Source organism: Haplochromis burtoni, unplaced genomic scaffold, assembly GCF_018398535.1.
Source record: "Haplochromis burtoni strain Fernald_Lab_line unplaced genomic scaffold, NCSU_Asbu1 Contig_801, whole genome shotgun sequence".
NCBI lineage: Eukaryota > Metazoa > Chordata > Actinopteri > Cichliformes > Cichlidae > Haplochromis > Haplochromis burtoni.
The window spans coordinates 91,292-118,070 of record NW_024583162.1 but is presented as its reverse complement, the minus strand read 5'-3'; the positions used below and the strand labels follow the sequence as shown (position 1 = coordinate 118,070).

General features: G+C 37.9%; 2 gene segments (V, D, J or C); both read left to right on the top strand.

The window, feature by feature from the left end:
- Positions 1-10,256: 10,256 nt before the first annotated feature.
- Positions 10,257-10,767, top strand: LOC102305583. The segment is given in 2 exon segments: positions 10,257-10,326; positions 10,454-10,767. Coding segments are annotated over 2 exon segments (360 nt in total).
- Positions 10,768-19,169: 8,402 nt separating this feature from the next.
- LOC102305286 lies at positions 19,170-19,654 on the top strand. The segment is given in 2 exon segments: positions 19,170-19,231; positions 19,321-19,654. Coding segments are annotated over 2 exon segments (363 nt in total).
- Positions 19,655-26,779: the final 7,125 nt, after the last annotated feature.

Here is a 26,779-nt window from a genome sequence, read left to right as displayed (position 1 = left end):
TCTCTGCTGGGCAGGTGAAGATTTTCACTCATAATTAGTTGTTTTGCCTTGAAAAATAACAACTTGTGTTGTAAAAGTTATTTGTCTTTTTGATTTACAGGTGTTGATGGTCAGACTCTGACTGAGTCTGATCCAGCAGTTAAAAGGCCTGGAGAATCTCACACACTGACCTGTACAGCCTCTGGATTCACATTCAGCAGACTACTGGATGCACTGGGTCAGACAGGCTCCTGGAAAAGGACTGGAGTGGATTGCAAGCAATTATGACAGTAGCAACATCTACTATTCTCAGTCATTTCGAGGCCGGTTCACCATCTCCAGAGACAACAGCAAACAGCAGCTGTATCTGCAGATGAACAGTCTGAAGACTGAAGACTCTGCTGTTTATTACTGTGCTCGAGACTCACAGTGACAGGAAGTAGTTAAACAGCTGTACAAAATCCTCCCAAGTGCATGTTAAATTAAAAAGAAAAGAAGAGTGTCCTAATAAGCAGTATATAAAAATAGACTGACTGTCACAATATGCTTATTGCTTATTGCTAACTGCTGTAAATAATTTGTTGGCCTATAATATGTGAAATATATGTCAAATGTATTCGTCATATATGATATCAAGTCTTCTTAAGCCACAAAAAATATTCCTGTCACAAGGAAGTCGCTGCAATTTTTTACCATGCAAAGTGACTTTCAAATCTCCTGTATTTATCGAGTTAAAAAGACTCATTGACATTAAAAATTTCTAATCAAAGAAATACATTTACAGTACTATGCAAAAGTCTTGAGTCACCTCTTTCCAGGGAGTCAGACTTTCTTGTATTTTTAAAGTGCTCTTTAGCAATAGTTCTCCAGTCTTTCTTAAGGTGGTTCTTTACCTAACCATTTCCAGATGATTTTCTTTGGGGTTTTTTGGTTCAGCCAATTAACATTCACCACTTATCAAAAGCATCCTCCCACACGGGAGCCAGTTTTGTGTCTATAGATAAACAGACTATCAACAATTAGTTACAAACCAATTTTAAATGGTTTATATACAGTTTGTACTGTATGTAGTATATGCTGTTAAGTGCCAGGAGAATTGCCATTATTTACAGATTGTGGACACCAAACAACCTCTAGCAAGAAGATGACACAACACAGAAGGGCTAACTCGGCAGGCCAGCCTATTTACACCTACAGGCCGGTGGTCACTCTTTCAGTGATGAGAATGCACACATCCTGGACAAGAAGGAACACTGGTTTGAGCGAGGAGTCAGGGAAGCCATTTATGTAAAAACATGAAAGATCATCTATGCAATCCCAGCATCTTACAATGCTGTGATTCAAACCACTCCCCAACTCTTTGTGATCAGCGTTAATGACAATGTGTTACTAAACATGGAATTAACCTCTCAGCCCATTGTTGATAAGTGGTGCTAGTTTCAGTCATTGTGCAAATGCACTGTTTACAAGGTTGGGAAAACCTGCACTCAGCTGAGACTAAAGAAGTCACTTGGACGAGTTCCCCCCATTGAAAACACAACATCCAGACTAACAGAATTAACTTTTTAGGGTTTTAGGCACTTTCTTACTACCAGTCTGTTGCATAAACACATTATTTGTGCAATTTCATTAGTTACATCTTTGAAAAATGCAAAAAATAACAGCTTGACAGGTATGAAGTAGTATTTTTGCAACATTTTTCCTAAACAGCTATTAGCTGTTCACACTTAAAATTTTATAAATTTTGTAAAGGTGGCAATAAAACATGTGTTATTTTTTTGGAATTTGAATTCACGTGAATATGAGTAAAAGCTTTTTAATGATTAATCACTTCTCCTACTTCTGTTCTCCTACTTTGTAGGTGGAGTCAATGCAAATGTTTAGATGTCTTCACCTCTACTTATCTGCCTGCTGAAAATGAACAGACAGAGTTAAACAAGATGGGCTGTAGGACAGTATTGCTACTTTTGACTGTCTGCTGTGCAGGTAGAACTCAAAAACTAATTACATGTTCTCATGATATTCTAGCTTAAAAATAAATTATTTTTTATTGTCCTGTTTATTTCTGTTGACAGGTGTTGATGGTCAGACTCTGACAAGTCTGAACCAGGTTAAAAGACCAGGAGAATCCCACAGACTGACCTGTACAGCCTCTGGATTCACATTCAGCAGCTACTATGGCTGGATCAGACAGGCTCCTGGAAAAGGACTGGAGTGGATTGCTCATCTGGAGTTGGTAGCAACTTACTACTCTCAGTCAGTCCAAGGCCGTTTTACCATCTCCAAAGACAACAACAGACAGCAGCTGTATCTGCAGATGAACAGTCTGAAGACTGAAGATTCTGCTGTTTATTATTGTGCTCGACAAACACAGTGACTCAAGTTCTTTGAGCAGCTGTACAAAATCCAATACTATCTCCTGATTACTACAGGTTTCTTGCATTATTGTACTTATTTTGAGTCGCTCATATGGTTCAGTTTAACTTTTTGTTTGTACTACCTGTTATATGTAAGCCGTGTGCTGGCAAGAGAGGACCCAAAGTGCAGGCTCATGGAAGTGGAAGGTAAACTCAGACTGACATTTATTGTAAAACACAACAAAAAAACAAAACAGAAAACTACAAAAACTAAACAGGCTGACAGGCAGAACACACAGCAGGATAAAACAGTAGATCACAACACAGACAAAGAAAAACACAGGGCTTAAATACACAGAGGGAGCAATCAGGGAACGAGACACAGAAGGGAAACACAGCTGGGGCAAATCAGGGCTAATGAGACAGGGGAAGCAAAACCTGATACAATAACCTGAGACACAGACTTCAAAGTAAAACAGGAAACATAACACAGAGATGAGACTTGACAAGGGATACAGCGGAGACAGACAAACTAAGGACACAGACAGACACCAGGGCCCTGTTCCAGGAAGCCGGTTTAGAAAACTCAGAGTGAAAAACGATACGCAGGGTTGAGTAACCCCGAACTGTCCAACTCGGAATATTCGGTTTCAGAAAGGCTGATAACAATTAGTTCAATCAACGCGGAGTTGCTTTAACCCCAAGTGAAGCGCGCGGACGAGGATACATAAAGCCCTGATAAGCGGAGCACAGATTAAGCGAGTCACCATGGAGACGGAGGGAAAGAAGGCGCGGTCAATGTATTTTACAGCGCTTGAGGCCGAAATTCTGATGGCAGCATATGCCGATAACATGCAAATTCCGCGGAAAAAAGTAACACAGCCACAGCTGCGAAAAGGAGCATGCATGGCAAAACATAGCCGACAGAGTCAATGCGTGAGTGTTAATATAAACATTGATCTAGGGATTTCCACCCATTTAACACGTTATTTTATCATATGTTATTTTATTTGTTATTTTATACATTTTATTTTGTGATGTGATGTGAGCGCAGGTGCAACCCAACAGGCCCCAAACGTTCCTGGCAGCAAGTAAAAATGAAATATAAAAATATAGTCCAAACAGGTGAGGTGTAATTGTATTATGAGCCATAGTGCTTGGTCTGTAAATCAATTGCAGTTAGAGGCTACATTAATTTTCTTTCTGTAAGCACTTATTGAAATTATCTGAGCACATTACAAGTACATATTTGCTTACTCTGTATGCTCAAATGTGACCCGTTATAGCCAACAGAAAAAAAGCGGAGGCCCGAAAAACAGGTGGGGGTCCTCCACCACCACCACTCACAGAGGCTGAGCAGTTGGCCCTCAGCCAAAACAGTGGGCGCCCTGTGGCCGAAGGCATCTCTGCGGGGACATCCTCTGAGTCAATAACCCCGCAAGACACAAGTGCCTACATAGGGGGTAAATTCAAAATAATACATGATGTGCATACATCCTTTCTTCACAGTCACCTTTGCAGTGCTGCTCATTCATTTGATAAACTCTTTACCATAATGGATTATTTTGTAGTGAAGTTATTTTCCTACTGATTTTGCCTTCCCTCAGTCTTGGTTGTCTTTGAGAGCATAATGACAATGAAGTGTAAGGTGATTGGTATGTTTGTTAATTGCCATTTGGTCCCTTGTAAGTTATAAGTGACCTGTATAAACCTCATATTCTATCAGTTGATGGTGGTGGTGTACTGCATCTGGTGCAGCCTCCTGTTGAGCCAGACCAACATGCAGTTGTGAGTAATACTCCACAGATTATATGAGTTTACAGTAGAACAGCAATGTTGTTTATTTCTTTACTACAGGAAAATAATGAAGAAACATTGACAGCTGTTACAGAGGAGGAAGCAACAGAGACACTTTATGAGGTTTACATCTTTTAATACTTTGTGTACAGGAAACACAGGCGACCAATAAAGCCAGTTGAACATAAAAACCTGTTTATTCTTCTTTCAACATGTTGAGGTGATGGGTCAAAAGAAATGATTGTGACATATGGTGTCTCTGACTGCGCTTCCATCTTGTATGTCCGTGGGAGGGTCAGGATGTTCATGGTTTGGATCACTGCTGATGTTTGGTTCAGAAGGACAGTGTTCTCCTCTAATTGTGGCAATGTTGTGAAGAATCACACATGCCACAATAATGTCACATGCCCTTTCTGGGGTGACCCTGAGTCTTTGCAGGCACTGGAACCGGGCCTTAAGCATTCCGATAGTCATTTCAATTCTGGCTCTTGTCCTGCAATTAGCCAGATTATATCGCTGCTGTGGGCCCGGTTCAGGGTCAGGGTAAGGGGTAAGCAAATAGGGTAAACATGGATACCCCCTATCACCAAGCAAGTAGCCAGTGAACTCTCCTAAGACAGAAGGATACACTTCAGTTCAAATGTCCCTGAAGCAATTGGTCTTTATATATTTTAAAGTATTCTCAACTCACCATGTCCAAATTTTGTGCTCAGTGTACATTCACGGAATATTTGTGAGTCATGGACAGAGCCTGGCCGCTTGGCTTCCACATTTGTGATAATGTTGGCAGCATCACATATGATCTTCACAGTGCAGAGAACACAAATTAGCATCCATTACTATAATGAAATAATTTGTTAGTTTGAAATGCTACAGGGAACTATGTACCTGTACATTAATGCTGTGGAAAGACTTCCTGTTCACATAGTCTCCTTCATTTACTGAAGGAGCAATGATTGGAATGTGAGTGCCATCTATACAGCCAATCACGCCTGGGAACCGTGAAAATAAATGTAAAATTTAAGTAGTAGTTCAAGTATCACCACATCATGAATTAAGTTTTGTTCATCCTGATACCTGCAATTTTGTGGCATCCCTCTTTGATAAATCTTGTGGGTCTATGACCGGGGAACACCACAAACGAGTACAGGAGACGTTTCAGTGCAACTGTAACATTCCTGACTGCCCGACAGACGGTAGCCTTGGAAACGTGCTCAGCGTCACCAATATTATACAGAAAGCTCCCGTTTGCAAAAAACCGAAGTGCAATACAAATAATATGTAATGAACTGAGAGCATGTCCGCGATGTGTCACATGCGTAATATATGGCCTGAGGATGTTATCAAATAACTTATAGATTGTGCTGAGAAACGGTAACGTTCGCACAGAAAATCATCAGGAAATGATAAAATGTCCAAACGCGCTCTAATCACTCTCTCCCGGCGGAGAGCTCTGCGGAGAATTTGGGCTTCAACATCTACTGGCTCTTCAAGGAAGGGACACGCCATGTCTGACACTTCCTACTGTCAGGTTTCCGACAAAGGGGCGGAGACAGTCAGGGTTAGTTGTAGTAAACCTGCTAGGGGGCAGGTTAGCTTCACGGCGTGTGTCGTCATAGTGACTCACTCAGGCTGCAGCTGAACTCGCTTTGTGAAACCGAAGACCCAGAGTTTTCGTTAACTCAGGGTATACTTACTCAGTTTTTCCACTAAACCGGCTTCCTGGAACAGGGCCCAGAACTCTAACAAAGAAACCAAAAGACTAGAAAAGTTAAATAACATCAAAATCAAAGTTCAATAATAACATAACTTGTGAAATACTACTGACTTATTTTGTGGTGTTTATTTTATTCCCAATATGTTTTCATTCAGGGTATCAAATATTGTCACATAAATACTGTCAAACACTGGAATAAGACAAAAACAATCTGATCTCAGTGATTTGAATTTCGGTTGTTGTCATGTGGTAACATTACAATGAATAAAAGCATGTAAAATACAGCATATAGAATACGCTAATTAGCCTGGACTCTTATGTGTGGAGTTTGCATGATCGCCCTGTGCCAGCATGGGTTCTGCTGCAGTATTCCAGGATTGGGATAATTGATAATGTGTGTGTTAGTGACCTGTACAGGTTGTACCTTGTGTGTGACTGCATCATTAAGAGCACAGAAAACCTGACATCAGTTCAGATTCACACTACTAAACACAATAGAAATGTCTTCCTAAAGTTATAGCTTGTCTTAAAAGACTAAAAGTTATTTTCAGTTTTACAGGTGTTTTACAGAAATTGTCTTTTCTGAAGATATGTGGGAACTTTATTTGATTACAATTTATTCTTAATCTGCATCTGATTCTTCCAGCAGCACAGTGAATTGCAGCATGAATACACTGCTGTGTATTACTGTACCAGGTAAACACAGTCAGAAAACCAACAGATGTGTACAAAAACCTTTCAGAGTCTAAACAGTCTGGTCAATGAGAACACCACGGCAGTAGGAGCTTTCTTATTGCTGATGCGTTCAAGACAGGTTTGCTCTTAATGAGACGAGCTATATAGTTTGCACTGATATGATAAATACTAATATTATTTATACTAATACTAATAATATTTAATGATACTGATACTACTGTCAATTGGCTTTTTTAGATTAGCAGTGAATCCAAAAGTTTGTGTTTTCATCATTTGAGTGGTCTATATTACTTTCTCATGGCACTTTTCTTTATTTAGTTTTGCTTATTTTCCTTTAAGTAAAAAAGAAAAAAAGTTAAACACAGCTTTACTCAGTGCTTTGAAATCTTTTTTGCTTGAGACATCACGCAACATGTTATACTTGCTGTTGAATGTTTTAGCCATTTACATGATGGAAGAATTTTATATTTATGCAATTGTGAATAAAGAACAAAGCATTAATAAAGGATTAGACTGTTAGTTTTCTAATCTTTTTTAAAAAGTCTAACGATGTCCAGGCAATGTTTAAGAAGCACCTGAAACTGCCATGTTTGCTTTGATATAAGAAACAAGAGCCTTTATTTCAGGTGTCTACACAGTCTGTTTACTTTTGTACCTATTTTTATGGAAACCTATACTTGGACGTTCGCAGTCTAGTGTGTCTCTGGCAATTCTTGTGACTTGTTCATATTCCCTGAGCTATATCCTGCATTCTTGTTTGACCTAATGTCATCATGAAGGTGATCATGTAAGCATCACACGTAATAAACCACTGTGGTGGCATAATTAATTTGTTTGTCTTATGTGGGAATCATTTGGGGCTCACTCCTCAGATGGCAAAAAAAAAAAAAGGATCTGAAATTTGCAAGAACATCAGTGCTCTTTTTTTAGAATTAATGAGAGTGAAAATGAGAAGCCAAGTTAAAAAACACAAGAGAAAATGTATCACATAAAAAAATAACAAAAAAATACAGAACATACACATATTTCCAATTTTTCACCAGTCACTTAATCTTCACATTGAATTTTTCAAATGTAAATGCAAAGCCTCCTTTATTCAAATGACACACTAAGACTTCCTCATAATAACCTGTGAGTGCTCCAGAAGACTGCAAGATGCAGTTCAGCTTCTCAATCAACCATGTTCTCATAGCTCTGATATCTGCTGGCTAGCTGCATCCTTGAGAAGCTTTCTGAATCTCAACCACTAAATACGAATAGAAATGCTAAAAGTTACAATGAATAATGGCTTAAATGCATTGATTTCTGTCTCCACAGGTGTGTACGGTATTGATCTTACAGCCAGATTCAGTAGAGTTTGCAGCCTGGACAGTCTTTGACCTATCACCTGTCAGTCATCTGGTTATTCTTTAACTATAGAGCTATGCAACAATGTGGATCAGACAGCGTGATGGAAAACAAATGATGGATTTTACGCATGTGGTTGATGGGAGCACTAGCAAAAATGGTGCTTTAAAGAACAAGTGATGGCGAGACACCGTCAAACAGTGACAATAACAGGACAGAAATCTGCAGCCTGAGGACACAGCTGTTTATTACTGTGCAGCGGTTCCACACAGTGATACAAACCACTGACAGACCTGATGCAAATAACTCAGTAAGTAGCAACACAAAACAATACAATGTTCTGTAAATATGGATATTAATAGTGAACCTCTTCCTACTGAACCACACATAAATCTATAAATGTAACCAGCAGTTTGTGGTAGCATTTACAAAAAAGGCAAGGAGAGTCAACAAGCTCCCACCTCACAATACCACTCCAAAAACGAAACACAAAATAAATACATACATAAATAAAATAAAACTAACTAACAAGATGAACTGGGTCACATTCTGCACATTCCTCCTGGTTGTAGAATCATTGTAAGGTGGATGATTTTTTTTTATCATTCATTTAGTAAAACGAACAATAAAATGCTATGAAAACATGTCACTACGAGTTTTTAAACTAGAGAAAAACATCCTTCCTCAGTCTTATATGGACCACTGTTACTGCTGCAGACGTTTATGAGGCAGAGAGAGGACCCAGGCACAGACAACACAGGAAAATAGGAACTGGTGTAACAAAAGGCGAGCTGCTTATTGGGCAGAACTTTGAAGTACAAATTTAAAAAAACCAAAATGCAATAACTAACCTAAACTGGGAAAACATTAAAGAACATGGCACCTGAGAGACACAAGGGGTGAAGAACAGGCAACCTAACAAGGGATAAGGTGGAAACTCACACAATATATATACACACAAGGGGGATTAGGGAGAGTGGTAACACATGGGAGCACAGGAGGGATAAATCAGGCATAACAATACAGGGGAAGCAAAACTGAACATGGACACACAAGTGTCACAATTCAGGGGCTGCATTTGAAGGCCGATTACATCACAGCCCGGCGACGAAGGCTCTCCCAATTCTTAGGCTGCTCCAAATGCGGCTGACAAATGCGTCGTTCATTTCCCCAGATTTACAGGATGGGTCAGGTGTAGAATTCATAGCGCAGCCCAGCCAATTCCAGTTTCCAACAATGGTGGCAGCTACTTAGTTTTAATATTACTCTTTCTGGGTTACACAATAAACTTTTAACATATTTTCAGGCAAGAATGTAGCTGTGTAGACTTCAAATATCTGCTCAGTTTATCAAGACTTCACATATTTGCAAAAGTGCTCCGACGTTTTCGTAGACGTCTGTTACCCACCAGCTCGATAGCTGACTGAGTGGTCAAGGCTCACTAGAGCCAACGAGGACACCGGACAGCTGGTGATGCAAATCTGAAGTCTAGATTGTCCCATTTCACAACCTCGCACTTCCAGCCTTCTTGGTCTTCGAAGGACCCGGCCCACGTAGACTACGAAGGCCGGGTCCTCCAAAGGATGCAGCCTCTAAATTGGGACATAGCTCAGGAGAACAATAGATTGTCAGAATAAAACAGGAAATACGAGAAATACACACTAAGACACACACTGACCAAACACAGGGAACAGACGAGGAACACTGAGGGAAGATTACACAAACACAAAGAGTAAAAGAACAAGACTAAATCTGACCAAAGGAATGAATCAACCAATATAACATTAACCATCCTTAGAAATACATTACAAAAAAAGTTAAAAATACACTAACTCAAAACACTGGGTCAACAACCAAAGGTTGAGCTTGTTTTAAACACTTTATTATTTGTAATCTACCATATTCTATAAAACTAGGTTTGTAGTATCTGTACTGTGAGCATTACATAAGCTCTGAAACACAGGTCTACATCTTGATTTAAATGCAAAGTAATATATTCCTAAAATTTCACAACTGAATAAAAAGGCTTGAGCATGTGGAATGGTTAACACGGCAATATCTACAGCAGGATTAAAAATGAATGAATCAGTGATTAAAAGGCCTGGAGAATCCCACAGTTTCACTTACCTTATTTACATTATTTATGAAAACAGCTGCAGTTTTTAAAAAAAATAAAATATAAACTTTTGTAAATGTGTTTTTGAGAAGAAACCTGTGATAACTTTAAAGTTTTGGTAACATGAGATCAGTTGAATAAGTAAAGGTCACTGTTGTGATTTGCCAGTCCTCTCCTACTTTTAGGAAATGCAAATGTGACATTGTCTTCCACCTCTACTTATCTGGCAGCTTACAGAGTCTGACACAACATTGGGCCGACACAGTTAAACATGGACTATTGGACAGCACTGCTACTTTTAACTGTGTGTTGGGCAGGTGACACTCTTTCTCTGTTTTTATTTATTTATTTATTTATTTATTTATTTATTTATTTATTTATTTATTTTCATCAATATACTTTATGTTTATTTTTTAATATGTTCCTGTTTGTGACTGGTTCCAGGTGCAGATTGTCAGACTCTGACAGAATCTGAACCAGCAGTTAAAAGACCAGGAGAATCTCACAGACTGACCTGTACAACATCTGGATTTAACTTTGGAGGCTACAGCATGCATTGGATCAGACAGGCTCCTGGAAAAGGACTGGAGTGGATCGCCTATATCAGATATGACAGTGCTTACATCTACTATTCTCAGTCAGTCCAAGGCCGGTTCACCATCTCCAGAGACAACAGCAAACAGCAGGTGTATCTGCAGATGAACAGTCTGAAGACTGAAGACTCTGCTGTTTATTATTGTGCTCGAGACTCACAGTGAATTAAGTTGTTGGAGCTCCTGTACAATATCCTACACTCCTCATTATGCTTAATTTCTCCTGCATCTTTCAGGTATGCTCTCCATTCTTGTCTCCTCTAGTGCCATCATGTAAGTGATGTCATTATCAAAGGTATCCAGAATTAATAAAACATGGCAGTCAGTTAAAACGATCACAAGCAGCTCCTCTATATTTGTGAGGATACTTTCAGGCCTAACCAGACATCCCAGCTATTCAAATGGAAGCTCTAATAGCATTTAAACTATGATGGAAAGCGACCAAATCATTATAACAGTTGTTAGTAAACACAAGATTTCAGTATCTTTGTTCAGCTAAAACTGAAGCTTCATTTTATTCTATTGATTATGTTCCAATATCAAACATGAATGGGAAACATTCTTTGCCTGACATCTGTTCAAGCATTAAAACTGTTTTACGAGGAGCGAAAAACAGAGAGTAAAGCCAATTATTTATTAAATCATCAATCAAATCAAAGTAAAATTAACACACAGACCAACTGTACATTCAAATTAGCAACAAGCTCTTCCTCGGAATTGAAGCAGAGTGTATGAGTGCATCAATAAGGGAACAGAAGACACAAGAAAGCACACAAAGAGGACTGAAGAAGCTGCATTTTGTTCCTGTGCAGCACTTTGAAGTAATGAGAAACACAAGGCAAGTTTTAGACATGTTATGGATTATTTATGAGACACTGTCAGTTCTTTTCTGGCAGAAACTGAATCAGTGATCAAACCAGATTGACCTCTACAGCCTCAGGCCTAGGTCAGACAGGCACCTTAAAAAGAACTCAATTGGGATGCAAGCATAATAATCCATAGCTGCTGCTGTATCTGCAGATGAACAGACTGAAAACTGAGGGGGGGGGGAAAGGGACAACAAAAAAAACCCCACACTTCGTATATTAAGAAAAAATGCAGCAAATCAAAAATAAATTGACAAAATGTGATTTAATATGCCTGTCGTTTGTCATCAGTCACTGAACCTTTGTGCAAATGCACAGTCCATTTATTCAAATGAACATAAAGCACTTCCTCAAAACTGTGTGTGGCTGCAACAGAAGAGCTCACATCAGTTCAGTTTCAAGATCAACCATGTTCTCCATAGCTCTGATATTACTGCTAGCTGCTATATCCTGTGAGAAGCTTTGCTGAACTCATACCACTAAATAGAATAGAAATGCTAAATACTTCAATGAATAATGGCTTAAATATTGATTCTGTCTCCACAGGAGTGTACAGTATTGATCTTATTCAGCCAGACTCAAGAGTTATGCAGCCTGGACAGTCTTTGACTATCACCTGTCAGGTATCTGGTTATTCTCTGACTGATAGTAGCTATGGAACATGTTGGATCAGACAGCGTGATGGAAAACAAATAGACTGCATTTTCTGCATGTGGTCTGATGGGAGCACTGAGAAAAATGGTGCTTTAAAGAACAAGTTCAGCATCAAACAGTGACAATAGCAGGACAAAATCTGCAGCCTGAGGACACAGCTGTTTATTACTGTGCGCAAGGTTACCACACAGTGATACAAACCACTGACAGACCTGTGCAAATACTCAGTAATTAGCAACACTCCATCACACACACGCTTGTAGCATATTTAAATCTACAACCACAAGTGCTCTAAATGTGAATATTATCAAAGGAATTAAGAGACAGGGAGCCTGCACAAACCACTGTGTCTAATTCGATAAAGTTAAAACAAAAAGAATTTGCACCTGAGCAAACAGCACTCTTCCTGCTGAACCACATACATTAAATGGAAACAAATAATATTGTCTTTGTTTATAGAATTAAATAAATGTTATAGAAAGTTTTGTATCTGTATCGGGTTTTTTTTCTTTTTTTTTTTTTTTTTTGGGGGGGGGGGGTTATTTGTTTGTGTTTGCTTTCATATAATTGCCTGCTTTATGCATAGGTACCAAAAGTTAAGGGACCTAGCTTGTATGAGCCCAAATGGACATTTATATAGAGCTCCTCCATCTCCTCCAAATAAACATCGAGCACTTCCTCATAGTGGAATTGAAATAGGTGACTGCATAGTGAGAGGATAGTAGAGCTCATATCAGTTCAGCCTCATCATAAACTACTATTATGTTCTCTATATCTCTGATGTTGCTGCTAACAGTTGGATCCTGTGAGAAGCTTTATTTGATTTATACTACTTAATACATCAGAAATGCTGGAAAAGTAAATGAATAATTTGTTGATGAATAAATTAAATTGTTTTTTTTTCCTATAAGTGTGTACAAATACTCAACAGCCAGCAGCCACACAAGTTGTAAAGGTGACACTATGTAATTTTTGGATTCAAACAATCAAAAGTGACAAACTAAAACTCTTGTGAGAGTGCCACACACACCAAATTGCAGCACAAGTAAAAGGCTAAAAATGCTCAATTTCATCTTATAACAAAGTACATTTTTCATAGTTTTATTACAAGACCTGGTGGATCCTACAGATTGACCAGTCTCCTGGGGACTGGGAGAGAGTTGGAGTATCAAAATATTACAGCAACTATCACTTTCAGTTACTTCAGGGCTAGTTTACCATCTATTTGCAAATAAACAGGTGACTGAAGATTGTATTTATTAGTGCACTCAGAACTTACAGTGGTAGAAGCCAGTTTAACAACTGCATAAAATCTTCAAATTACAAATGCGAGCTCTCATCATGAAACAAAATGAATGAACAGAAAAATGAAAGAAAAATGGATTTGAACAGAAAAATCTGCAACCTGACGATACCTGACGTACTGTTGATAATACACAGTGATTTTAGTGCTGAAAAATATATTTCAGCATGGGAAAAATTACTGCAGTGGTTTAATGCTGTCACATGCGACAGGACGTACTAACATCCATTACTTCCCCAACAGTGACACTTATAAAAATTATACAAGTCTGTGCTTGAAAGCAGTTTGGTTGCTAAAATCACTGTTGATCTATAACTATCAGAAATAAGCACACACTTTGGGAGCTGGACTGAAAACTATTGTTGCCAATTATTGGAACACTAGAGGGCAGTCAGTGTCAAGTCTCATCTTTAAATAACTGCTAAATCAACAAAGACTGACATTTAGCTGTGGTTCACAAGCCTGGATTTCAAAGAAAATGGCTTCTTACTGGCTGTCATTTTCAGACAATGACTTTAATTTCTAGCAGATGAAGAGTATTTTAGATGTATCTGTATAAGGTGAGATCTAGTGATCATAGCACCTTTTGTCTGTATCACATTTATCTTATGCTGAAAATCTGATAGCTTTGCTGCCCTAATTAGTACAAAAGGTTACCTTTTTAAAAAAAACCATTAGTACTCAAGATACAGTTAAATCTCCATTCATCCTATTAAAAAAACACACGATGTTTTTTTAATAGCAAAAAAGCAAACAAAAAAAACCCCTTTCAAATCAGAGAAAAAGCGTCACATCAAAAAGAAGTAATTGCAAATGCAATGAAGTTTGTGGCTGCAAAAGTGAGAGGACAGAAGAGATGAGTTCAGCTTCATCATCAACCATGTTCTCTGTACACTGCTGCTGGCTGCTGCGTCATGTGAGAACCTTTGGGTTATTAACACTACTGAAGACAACAGACATGGGAAAGTTTAAATTGATCATTTAAGTAATATTGATTTCTGTTTCCACAGGTGTGTACAGTATTGATCTCATCCAGCCAAACTCACTGATTGTGCAGCCTGGACAGCCTTAAACCATCACCTGTCACGTCTCTGGTTATTCTCTGACTGATAGCGGCTATGCAGCAGCTTGGATCAGACAACGTGAAGGAAAAATTCATGGGATGGACACTGACAGACCTGCACAAATACTCACTATTCAGCAGCAGGCAATCAAACACTTGCACATGCTTGTAGCATATTTAGATATATTTAATTAACAACTATGTATTACTGTGTAAAGGTTAGCCTAAAAGAAGTTCTGTTAATGAACTTGAGGAAATAGAAGTCTTCCTGCTGAACCACACACACTGAATAGAAAGAGAAATAATCCATCTTCATGGTAAACAAATAAATATTTATATTATGGAGAGTGTTGGCTATTTTTTGCAGCGTAGATCAGGACTGTCATTTTCATATTGAGAGTCAGGCCCTGAGTCAGAATCTGTAAAAGGCCACAGATTAAGCTGTACTGCTTCTGTATTCCCTCAGTCAGCTCTGGATTTTCTGGGCCTGATAGACTCCTGAAAAAAGACTGAAATATGATGATTTTGTCCTAATCAAAGATAACAGCCAATGGATTCACAAGTAAATCCTGGACAGTTCGGGTCAGGTGCCTGAAAAAGAGCTGGAGTCACTTACTGCTGTCACATGATTACATTCATTACACTCTCTCAGCGCTAACCCTTGCTGACAAACATGACACAAGTCAGAGCTTGGCAATCTATTTGGTTCCTAAAATCACTGTTTTGGTATCACTAACTGATGTAGCCATATGGTTTAGATGTGGACTGAAAACTAATGTTGTCATTCTTTTTGGAACACTAGAGGGCGTCCAGTGTCAAGATCACCCTTTAGGACTGCGAGATTATCGAGTGTCTTCCTGTTGGTTGTCATTTGGGGGCAATGAATTTGGTTTCCAGCAGCAAAGAGAAACTTCTTTGGGTGTCTTCTTATTCACTCTCAACTACTGTCCTGTACAAAGATTAGCAGTCCTGTACATCCCTGGAGCTCGAGGTCAAAGGTCAAGACAGCAAGAGAATATTATGTCCTTTATCTATAGATAGATCTGCATGTATTCATTTATTAATTACTTTAATATTTATAAATTAAATAGTTACATCATGTTATTGTTGCATTTATGTCCTCAACAATTGTGCAATTTAAAATTAGACTGTAAAACAAACAAAGCAGGCTTTAGGTTGTGTGAACAGTGACGATACAGTCAGATCCCTGTGCTTCTTAAAAAGCTCCTCCAGTGGAGACCTGTAACATAATAGAAGTTAGAGATTGTCATTAAAACTGTTAGTCTGAACAACAGTTGATACTATTACTATTGGTGATATCTGAAAAATATTATTGAGTTTATTTATTTATTTTTTTGGTAACTGAAAAGAAAAAAAACCAGTTTTTAAAAGTTACCGACTTGACAGATGTTGATGGCCAGTCTCTGGTGGAACCACTGGTTAAAAGGCCTGAAGAATAAAACAGACCAGAGCTCTGAGATTCTCATTCATCAGCTGGATCAGACAGGCTGTCAGAAAATGAGTAGATGTGATTGTCTGGTTTGACAGTTACAGCTGTAGCAGCAAATACTACTCTCAGTCAGTCCAAAGCAGATTTAAATGACCGGTGTGAAATTATTTTATTTATTACAATTACTTTTGTGCTTGGGAGCCACTTGAGGATATTTTTAGTTAATACACTTGTTAGCACAAACAATGTCTGATCTGTTTAAGGGAAGTCTGACTTAAAAGCATTCAAATGTTATCTCATGTACCTTTTTTATTTTTTTATTGTTATGCTGTTTTCTCGTAGGTGACAGAACTGAGGATGTTATTGAGCTCAGTGTGATTTTAACACTTAAAAGTGTTGACTACGTTAATTTCTGCTGAGTCTATTCAGTGAGGAGGAGTTAATGCAAACTCAGATGCTTTTTACTTCTACTTATCTCACAGTAGCGAGAATGACACATCAGTAAAGTCACAGTTTGATATGATGGACTACAAGACAGGACTGCTGTTTTTAACTCTCTGCTGGGCAGGTGAAGATTTTCACTCGTAATTAGTTGTTTTGCCTTGAAAAATAACAACTTGTGTTGTAACTATATTATTTTTCTTTTTCATTCATCTGACAGGTGTTGATGGTCAGACTCTGACTGAGTCTGAACAGGTAGTTAAAAGGCCTGGAGAATCCCACACACTGACCTGTACAGCCTCTGGATTCACATTCAGTGACTACTGGATGGCCTGGGTCAGACAGGCTCCTGGAAAAGGACTGGAGTGGGTTGCAAGCCATTATAACAGTGCTAACATCCACTACTCTCAGTCAGTCTAAGGACGATTCACCATCTCCAGAGACAACAGCAAACAGCAGCTGTATCTGCAGATGAACAGTCTGAGGACTGAAGATTCTGCTGTTTATTATTGTGCTCGAGAGTCACAGTGACTGAAGTTGTTTGAGCAGCTGTACAAAATCCTGCAGTCCTCATTATTGTACTTAATTTATTTTGCTTGGCAATTGTAGAATAACGAGGATTTTACTAATGCTACCAAGAAGTTCATATTGCTTCTTTACAGTACTTTCAGCCATGGTCTCCTCCAGTGGCATCATGTAAACGATCTCATTATCAGAGGTACCCACAGTTCAGATGGTGTGGTGATTGGATGGTGGTGAGTTAATAAGCAGTTGTTCATATATGTGGAGATCATTTCAGGCCTCATCAGATTTTCCAGCTGTTTAAAGGTATTTTCTCAGGATTTTAGTATTATTACATTTTCAGTAATCTGTGTACAGTACAGTAGACAGTATAGTACAGTGCTCTGCAAAGGTCTTGAGATACTTCTCATTTATTCATGTTTTGCTTCATAGGAGCCACATGTTCTTCATTTTCCTTCTTAACTTTATTGATTTTTCAAAATGAATTTGCTTATAGGAGTTAAGGAGTTTATGAAAAAAAAGAATAAATGTTTTAAACCAGAGAATATTATGAATACAAAAAAGAGAGATTTCACATATTTACAATTTGTATTCAGTTTGTAGATTTCATTATTAAATTGTTAAATTGCAGATGTACAGTCCCTTTATTCAAACGGACATATTGCATTTCCTCATAACTGTGATGTATAAGAGGACAGAAGAGCTCACATTGGTTCAGTTCAACTTCATCATCAACCCTGTTCTCTGTAGTTCTGAAACTGCTGCTGGCTTCTGCATCACGTGAGACGTTTTGGTCAATTCACGCTACTGAATACAACAGAAGTCCTAAATAATTAAATAAATCATATAGATAACACTGATTTCTGTTTTCACAGGCGTGTACAGCATTGATCACATCCAGCCAAGCTCACTGGTTGAACAGCCTGGACAAGCTTTAACTATCACCTGTCGAGTCTCTGGTTATTCTTTGAGTGATGGTGGCTATGGAACAGGTTGGATCAGACAAGGTGAAGAAAAACCACTGGAATGGATTTTCTACACATGGTATAGTGGAGGCACTTACCAAGATGATGCTTTAAAGAACAAGTTCAGCATCAGCAGAGACACTTCTGCTCAAACACTGACAATAACAGGACAGAATCTGCAGCCTGAGGACACAGCTGTTTATTACTGTATATGTTACCACAATGTAATGCAAACCACTGACAGACCTGCACAAATACTCAGCAGCAACCATGCTTGTGCTGTAATTGTGAATAGAAATAATACCAGTGTGAGACAGAGAGCTTACCGTATGGCAAAGGGTAGCTTTAGCTCAGGAGAGAGAGCAGATAGTTTGCTGATTCCAGTCCTTTCATTGGAGTATAAATGTTTGTGAATGTTCAATAGAAAGCACTTATATGTAGAAAACATGCTTGGGTAAATGAGAAATGCCATATGAAGTAAAAAAGTGCTATATAAGAAATAGCTTCTTCATATGTGAAGGTACGTTGCCCTGTACCTGTGCATGTGCAATGACAATAAAGTTGAATTCTATTCTATTCTATTCTATTCTATTCTATTCTATTCTATTCTATTCTATTCTATGTGGTTAGCTTTGTAAAATAAACTACTGTGTATTACTGTGCAGAAGTTGGCTAAAGGAAATTCTATTAATATGCCTGAGGAAATAAAAATCTTCATAGTGAACCACAACTATATATTTTTCTATATCATTTATCAGAACTTTTATTCAGTTTTGTGCACTGAATAATATGAGCCAAAGAATGCCACTGACTGAACTGTATAGCTTCAGGATTCACAGTCAGTAAATCAGTAATAACACGTGTCACAAACTGGGCCACATGACCATAATAAAACAAAAAAATGCTCACAAATTCCAGTTAAAAGAAACTGTTTATTATAAGTAACAAATAAATAAATAAACAAATAAATAAATAAATAAATAAGAGAAATTCAAACTAACCACGGTGTGTACTCAGTACAATCAGGACAATCAAAGTATGCAACATCGTTTGATGCAAAAATCCATTTGCAAATAACTTATTTCTGAATGCAGCTGACAATTTACTTTTTTTTCCTCTAAACTTTCTAAATGTGTTTCTGTGAAGGAATCAGTGAAAACATGATGGTTAGTTAATGTAAAAAAAACAACATTATTTATGATTTAACACTTCTTCCTAGTTTTAAGGAGGAGTCAATGCAAATATTTTAATGTTTTTCGTTTATACTTATCTGACTGCTTAGAGCATGACAAAACAGTGGGCAGTTGTAGTTGAACAAGATGGACTATAGGACAGCACTGCTACTTTTAACTGTCTGCTGGACAGGTGAAACTCTTCACTGATGTTCTTCTGTTTCTTTAATTTACGATGATACTTTATTTTGTTATGATGTCCTTTTTTATTTCTGTTGACAGGTGTTGTTGGTCAGACTCTGACACAATCTGAGCCAGCAATTAAAAGACCAGGAGAATCCCACAGACTGACCTGTACAGCATCTGGATATAACTTTGGAGACCGCAGCCTGGTCTGGGTCAGACAGGCTCCTGGAAAAGGACTGGAGTGGATTGCTTACATATACTGGGGTGATGGCAGCACTTCCTATTCTCAGTCAGTTCAAGGCCGTTTTACCATTTCCAAGGACAACAGCAAACAGCAGGTGTATCTGCAGATGAACAGTCTGAAGACTGAAGACTCTTCTGTTTATTACTGTGCTCGGATCCACAGTGACTGAAGTTGTTTAAGCAGCTGTACAAAATCCTACACTCCTCACTATGATACATTTATCTTCAATGATAACTGCAGTATAATGAAAATTTTACTAACAATAGTTCTATTAATAGTATTACTGTAAGAAAAGTGTCTGTAGTTCATTTTATTTCACTCTGCTAAACTTTCCATTGGTGTCTTCTTCAGTGACATCTATAAGATGATTCCATTATCAAAGTTGATAAAACATGGAGGTCAGCTAAAATGGTCACAGCCAGTTTTTCTGGAGATCTTTCTTAGGTCTTTTCAGGTGATTCCAGCTGATTTAATGAATGTCCAAGCTGAAACAGTGTGTTGTGCTGATGAAAAGAAACAGAACAACAAAACATTATTTTTTAACAGGATACAAAGTGAAAAAAGTGCATGAGCGCACACAAACACACCCCCAGAAAAAAACAATTAATAAAAAACAAGGCTTCAATGCATTTTTTCATCACTGAGATCCAATCAATCTAAAAAAAACAAGTAAATAAATAATATCAGGTTTCAGACATGATATTTGATGCTTATGAGACATACTCTTCTTTTCTGCTTATGGGAAATTCTCTGTTCTCTTTTTTTTTCTCAAACACATGGAAATGTTAAAAAGAAAAAGCTTGAATGACATCACCAAGTGACAATAATGAACCATTCTGACAGCGCAGCAAGTCTCTCCATTGTCATTTCAAGTGAGGGAATTTGATTTCCAGATGAGAATGAAAAAAAATGATCTTTGGATTTCTGTTTTTATCACTGCCAGCTTACTATGTGTCTGATACAACAAACCAATAAAAAATGTTTATTTCACGATAAAAAACGTTTTATTTACATTTATGTACAGTGTGCACTATAGTTCCAATTTCACATTTACAATACTGTCTTAAAGTCTTGAGTCACCTCTTAATTCTTTATATTTGGTTTTCAGGAAGTTTTTCTTTGGACTCTGGTTGTGTTTTCATTCATTTTGAGTCCAGCCCTTGTTCCTGACAACAAGGGAACCCTTGTTGTGTCTATACAAAAACAGGAAGTTAGAAACAAACAACTTTAAATGGTACCATTGGGCAGTTTATTGTCAAAACATCATTTCTGCAAATTTAATTTGTTGACTCTATGATGAATGCCACTGATGACAGTTTGACACATAAAATAACTGTTGAACCAACAACATGATTACCAACGACCTTTTAGCTGAAAACTTGTGTGAGTTGTGTCCTTAAAAAAATGAGGAAAATGGACTTGGACTCACATCCAGTGCACACTCAGATCAGAGGAGGAAAGAGTTTCTGACTCCAGCTCTGGTGAATCAACTGTCATCTGACTCAAATGAACTCTCCTCTAGACAGTTTATTTATAAAGTGTTTTACGAACCCAAACATTACAGCTAAGCAGTGAATTTTCCAGTTTCAGTGCAGCTAGCCAAATAATGAAAAACCACTTACTGCATAAGAGACAGCTAGTGTAAATGGACAGTATATCCTCAGTTTCTTAACATAATGCTCATTCTTGCTGCCGGGAGCATTTTTAGTGTTTGTATTTTTTACTAGGTTATTGGTTCTGGTACTGGTTAACTAACACACACTATGCACAAGTTTCCATTTGCACAACAGCAGACGACAGTCATGTCTGCAGATGAACAGTCTGAAAACTAATTTAAAAAATACTGTTTAGAGATCAAGTCAAAATGAAATGCATTATAAAAGACATAATAAGACAAATATCTCATATTTGTCATCAGTCACTGAAGCTTTGCGTAAATGGGCAGTCTGTTTATTCAAATGAATTTAAAGCACTTGCTTATAACTTTGAGGTGTGTTGCTGCATCAGTGAGAGAGCAGAGGAGCTCACATCAGTTTAGTTCAGCTTCATCATCAACCATGTTCTCTGTTGCTTTGATACTGCTGCTGGCTGCTGGTTCATGTAAGAAGCTTTGGTCAATTCACACTACTAAATACAACAGAAATACTAGATGATTAAATTAATAATTTAATTGTTATATCTGTTTCCACAGGTGTGTACAGCATTGATCACATCCAGCCAAGCTCACTGGTTGTACAGCCTGGACAATCTTTAACTATCACCTGTCAGGTCTCTGGTTATTCTCTGACTGATAGTGGTTATGGAACAGGTTGGATCAGACAACGTGAAGGAAAACTACTGGATTGGATTTTTTTTATATGGTATAGTGGAGGCACTTACCAAAATGATGCTTTAAAAAATAAGTTCAGCATCAGCAGAGACACTTCTGCTCAAACACTGACAATAACAGGACAGCATCTGCAGCCTGAGGACACAGCTGTTTATTACTGTGCACGTTACCTTACAGTGATACAAACCACTGACAGACCTGCACAAATAATCAGCAACAAGCAACACACCACCACACACATGTTGTGATTGTGAATCTGTATAATGAGTACTCTTTTGAAGCCAATATCAGGACTGTTTATTTTTTAACTTAATTCTAACCATATGTGCTACAACACAGGAATGTTGCTTTTAACTTGTTTTTGTCTTCATATAGTTTCCAACTTCAAGCAAATTAGTTTTCTTTCCTTTTATATTTATATATTTCTTTCCTTTTATCCTGAAAAAAGACTGAACTATAATGCTGCTATTCTACTGACAATCACAGCCAATGGATTCACATTCAGTAAATCTTGGATGGAAGAATGCTGCTTGTTGTTACATGTGACAGTGATTACACCAATTAGTCTGTCAGCTCTAATCAGGTTAAGCCAAAGGTTGGACCCAGGGTGTGGATTCACAAACACGAGTTTGAAGTGAATGCTGTCTTTATATGCAGTTGCAGTGTATTTAAACAAACAGACTTCTCTGGGAAAATCTGAAATGGGGACTGGGAGGGGGGCTAGCGACTGAGCAGGAGAACTGCCTGGCAGGCAGGATGACAGTGGAGGAAGCTGGTTAATCTGAGGGCTCGAGCGCAGCACATCACCCAAACAGCTGAGGCAGTGAAAGGATGGAAAACAGGCGCTGGAGATCACACACAGATAGCTTAACAGGAGGCTTGGAATAAAGACGGTGCATAACGGATTGAGGAGACAAGTGTTACCACAGAGGTAGTAGTATAATGTGGTGGAATGTGCCTCTTGAGAAACGCTGAGCTGACGAAGGCAATCTAGAACAGTTGGGAGAGGTCCTCATCTGAGGCAGCTCCAACCTGGTAACGCCTGCTTATGGAACAAAACACAAAACAATAACACATAACCCAGCCTGCTCATACCCTAACAGAGCTGACTCTTGCTCAAATCACACAAGTCAGAGTTGTAAAACTGTTTGAACTCTAAAATCACTGTTGACGTTTCACTACCATAAACAAAAATATGCTTTAGGATTTAGACTGAAAACTAATCTTGTCATTCTTTTTGGAACACTGGAGGACAGTCAGCGTGAAGTCTCACCCTCTAGATAAAAACTAGATGAGCAGACTGCGAATTTAGCTGTGATTGCAAAAACGTTAGGTACAGTTAAGTACATCTTCAATTTTAAGAGAACTCCAAAACTAATAAAGTAACTTTCAAATCTTTTATCATTTACCTTTTTAATGATTTAATTTCTGCGCTGTGTTTTCTCGTAGGTGACAGAACTGAGAATGTTATTAATCACAGTGTGATTTTCAACTAGTAAAACTAGGAGTTAATGTAAAACTCAGTTGTCTTTCACATCTATGTATTTGACTGTAGAAAGAATGACAGATCAGTTTTCACATTTTGATATGATGGACTGTATAACTGCTATGTTTCACTCCCTGCTGGGCAGATGAAGGTTTTCACTAGTATTTAGTGGTTTTGTTGTGCCCTTAAACAGGGGAAATATTGAGGAAAGATGAATGAAGACACTGAAACACAGCTCTCACCTTCACTTGTCTGTACAGATTGACTGAGGGAAGAAGGGTGCGTATTCCCACATTTGGGCCCAAAGGCATTACCAATAGATCAACTCACAATCATCCAAGGCCAAACTCTTGCCACAGATTCCCACTGCATTTTCCCTGCAGCAACACAGTCAAAACAACAATGAAGTTATTTTATTAGATATAAAGAACAAAAGTTTTTACTCAGAAAGGAATTACGTTTCTAACCCACCACATTTTGTCTTGAAAAACTTTAAAACTTACTTTGTAACTGTGTTATTTCCATTTTCTTTGTTGGCTTTTTTTTTCTTAATTTGTCTGATATGTGTTGATGGTTGGACCCTCACTAATTCTGAACCAGCAGTTAAAAGGCCTGAAGAATCCCACAGACTGATTTGTACAGCCTCTGGATTCACATTTAGTGACTACCGGATCATTACTGTGCTTGAGCCACAGTGACTGAACCTGATTGGGCATCTTTGCATAATTCTAATTACAGTTTATTTATTTTGCATCTTAATTTTAATGCAATGAGGATATTGCTAAAAATAATGTTATTGTTACTAATACTACTAAGGTGTCTCTTTTGGACTTGTCTGAGAAGTTCTGGAAGTTCTTTTTTTTTCAGTTCTTTCAGCTGTGCTCTTCATTCTTGTCTCCTTCAATGCCATCAAGAAGATGATTTCATTATGAGCAGTATCCATCCTTCATATAACATGGTGATCAGTTAATAATAAACTTTTCATATCTGTTCAGATTTAAGGCCTCATTAGACATTCAAGCTATTTAAATGGATTTTCCAGGTCCAGCTGTAACAACTTTTCCACCCGAATGAAAAGAAACAAAACTACAACACACTCATCAGACTTATCATTGCATCTGTATTAATGTTGAAAGAGAGGGTTTATGGAATTCTTCTCACTGAAACTTTCACACACATCCCAGAGTGACGCACCTCTAAGAAGCATAATGGCACATAACTTAGACGGTCATTAAACTGTTAGTCTGAACAACAATGGATACGTTTTGCTATCTGACATAATTTCCTTAGGGAGTAGTACTAAATTCAATTCAATTCAATAAAATTTTCTGATTACAATTCTGTTTATTTGTTATCATGATACAATATTATTCATTATTATTATTATTAGCAGTAGTAGTACTTGTACTTGTACTTTGGATTTTATTTGAGAGCCACAGTGACTGGAGCTAATTTAATAGCTATACAAATCCCATCAAAATCAATGCTGATTATGTGGGTTTTATTGAAACTGGTAATATTTAATCTCAGAAAGATGAGGCAAAAAGAAAAAGGAAACAAAAACACGCATCTTTTGTACAGTATGAGAAAAAAAACAACAACAACCAAACAATCAAACAACAAAAAAAAAACACTAGAGGGCAGTCAATATCAAGTTTCTCCCTTTAGAGAACAGTGAGTGTAGCTCAGAAAGCCGGTGTTTATTAAACCACAATGACTGTGACATTTACAAAGATGCAATAGCCTATATTAGAATGGAGAGTAGAATGAAATGTATAATATGCTGGGGTTTTTTTTCTTTTTTTAATAGAAAAAAAATCTTTATCGCATCAAAATAACAATGATTTAAAAAACAAATATGAACCATAATAAATACATGTGCAACAGAAGTTTGGAGAGTTAAATAAAATGTTGAAAAGACCCCAAAATGGGTTTGCAGAAGAACAGAAAACAGAAAATAATTCAGTGTATGACCGAGGCCAGGAAAGGTTTTTTGAATGGATACAAGTGGAACAGCATTCCCCTCACTGTCAAATCTACTCCCTCCACTGAATCTTTTAAAACTACAAAACTTTTTTTTCGTTGGCATTTGAGACTGTCTGAATTGCTCACCGTCTCTTTTGCAGCTTTATTGCCACTATGGACTGAATGGTAAAATGACTGATTCTTATATATACTATCTATACAAAATGCCACATTCATCCACTCATACAAGCACTACTAAACTCAAGTGCAACTGATAAACATTGACACACACATTCACACTCAGATGAACGCATCGGAGGGCAATTTGGGGTTAGTATCTTGCCCAAGGATATTTGGCATGCAGATTACTCTCAGTAGCAGTCATTCACTTCAACAGCTCCACCTCCAGAGTTGACAGCAGATAGCAGCTGTTTTTGCAGGTGCAGTGGAGAAAAGTGAGATTAACAAATTTAACAGTTTCAGTTCTGCAAAATCCAAAGACCAAATTAGAGTATTAAGCAATCTTGAAAGAATGAGTCAGTTAGCATTTTTTAAACATAAAATCATAAGCTTGAAAGAAAAAGGCAGAGCAGTTTCATATCATTTTTTTTAAATGAGCCAGAACCATAAGCAGTATTTTTATTTTTATGTTTTTGCACTCAGTCACACCTGTTTCATTTCCTGAGTTACTGCTTTCTGTGGTGCAGTATTTCCTGGTATTTCTGTGACTGAAAACACAATTTGAATACTGAAGCATTCTTGACTTTTGGTGTCACGAAGTTTTAGCTTTCAGTAGCACAAAGGTATGAAAAAAAAACCACTCAGGAGGCTGTCATCTTGTAAATAACCCATGAAAGAATAAAGTTATGTTGAAACCAAGCACACCATTGTTTTTCTTGTGACATTACCAATAAGTTTGATGTGTCACATGGCCCTCTTCCTATTGAAAAAACAAAAGTTGTATCCAAGATGGCCGACTTCTAAATGGCCACCATGGTCACCACCCATCTTGAGGAGTTTGCCCCCTCACATATACTAATGTGCCACAAACAGGACTTTAATATCACCAACCATTCCCATGTTATTACGGTGTATCCATATAAATGGCCCACCCTGTATTACTCCCAGTCAGTCCAGGTAGATTCACCATCTTCAGAGATGACTCCAGCAGTAAAGTCTATCTACAGATAGACTTTACTGCTACATGGACCACATCAGTCCAGTCTAAGGTCTTTACACTGGCTGCATGTCCGTCAGAGGATAGACTTTAAAGTTCTGATGCTGGTCTATAAAGCTCTGATGGTTTAGGACTAGGGATTGGGTATCGTTTAGGTTTTATCCGATACCGGTGCCAAATCGGTACTTTTGAAACGGTGCCGGTGCTCAAACGGTGCTCAAACCGGTGCTTAAAGAATGGAGAACACAAAATTGGTCCAAAAACCTCTCATGTTCAGCTGGTTTTTTGTAAAAATGATAACAATGTTAGCCTTTTCTGCAGCTATGGGGCATATATGGTATCACTCTTGGCTGG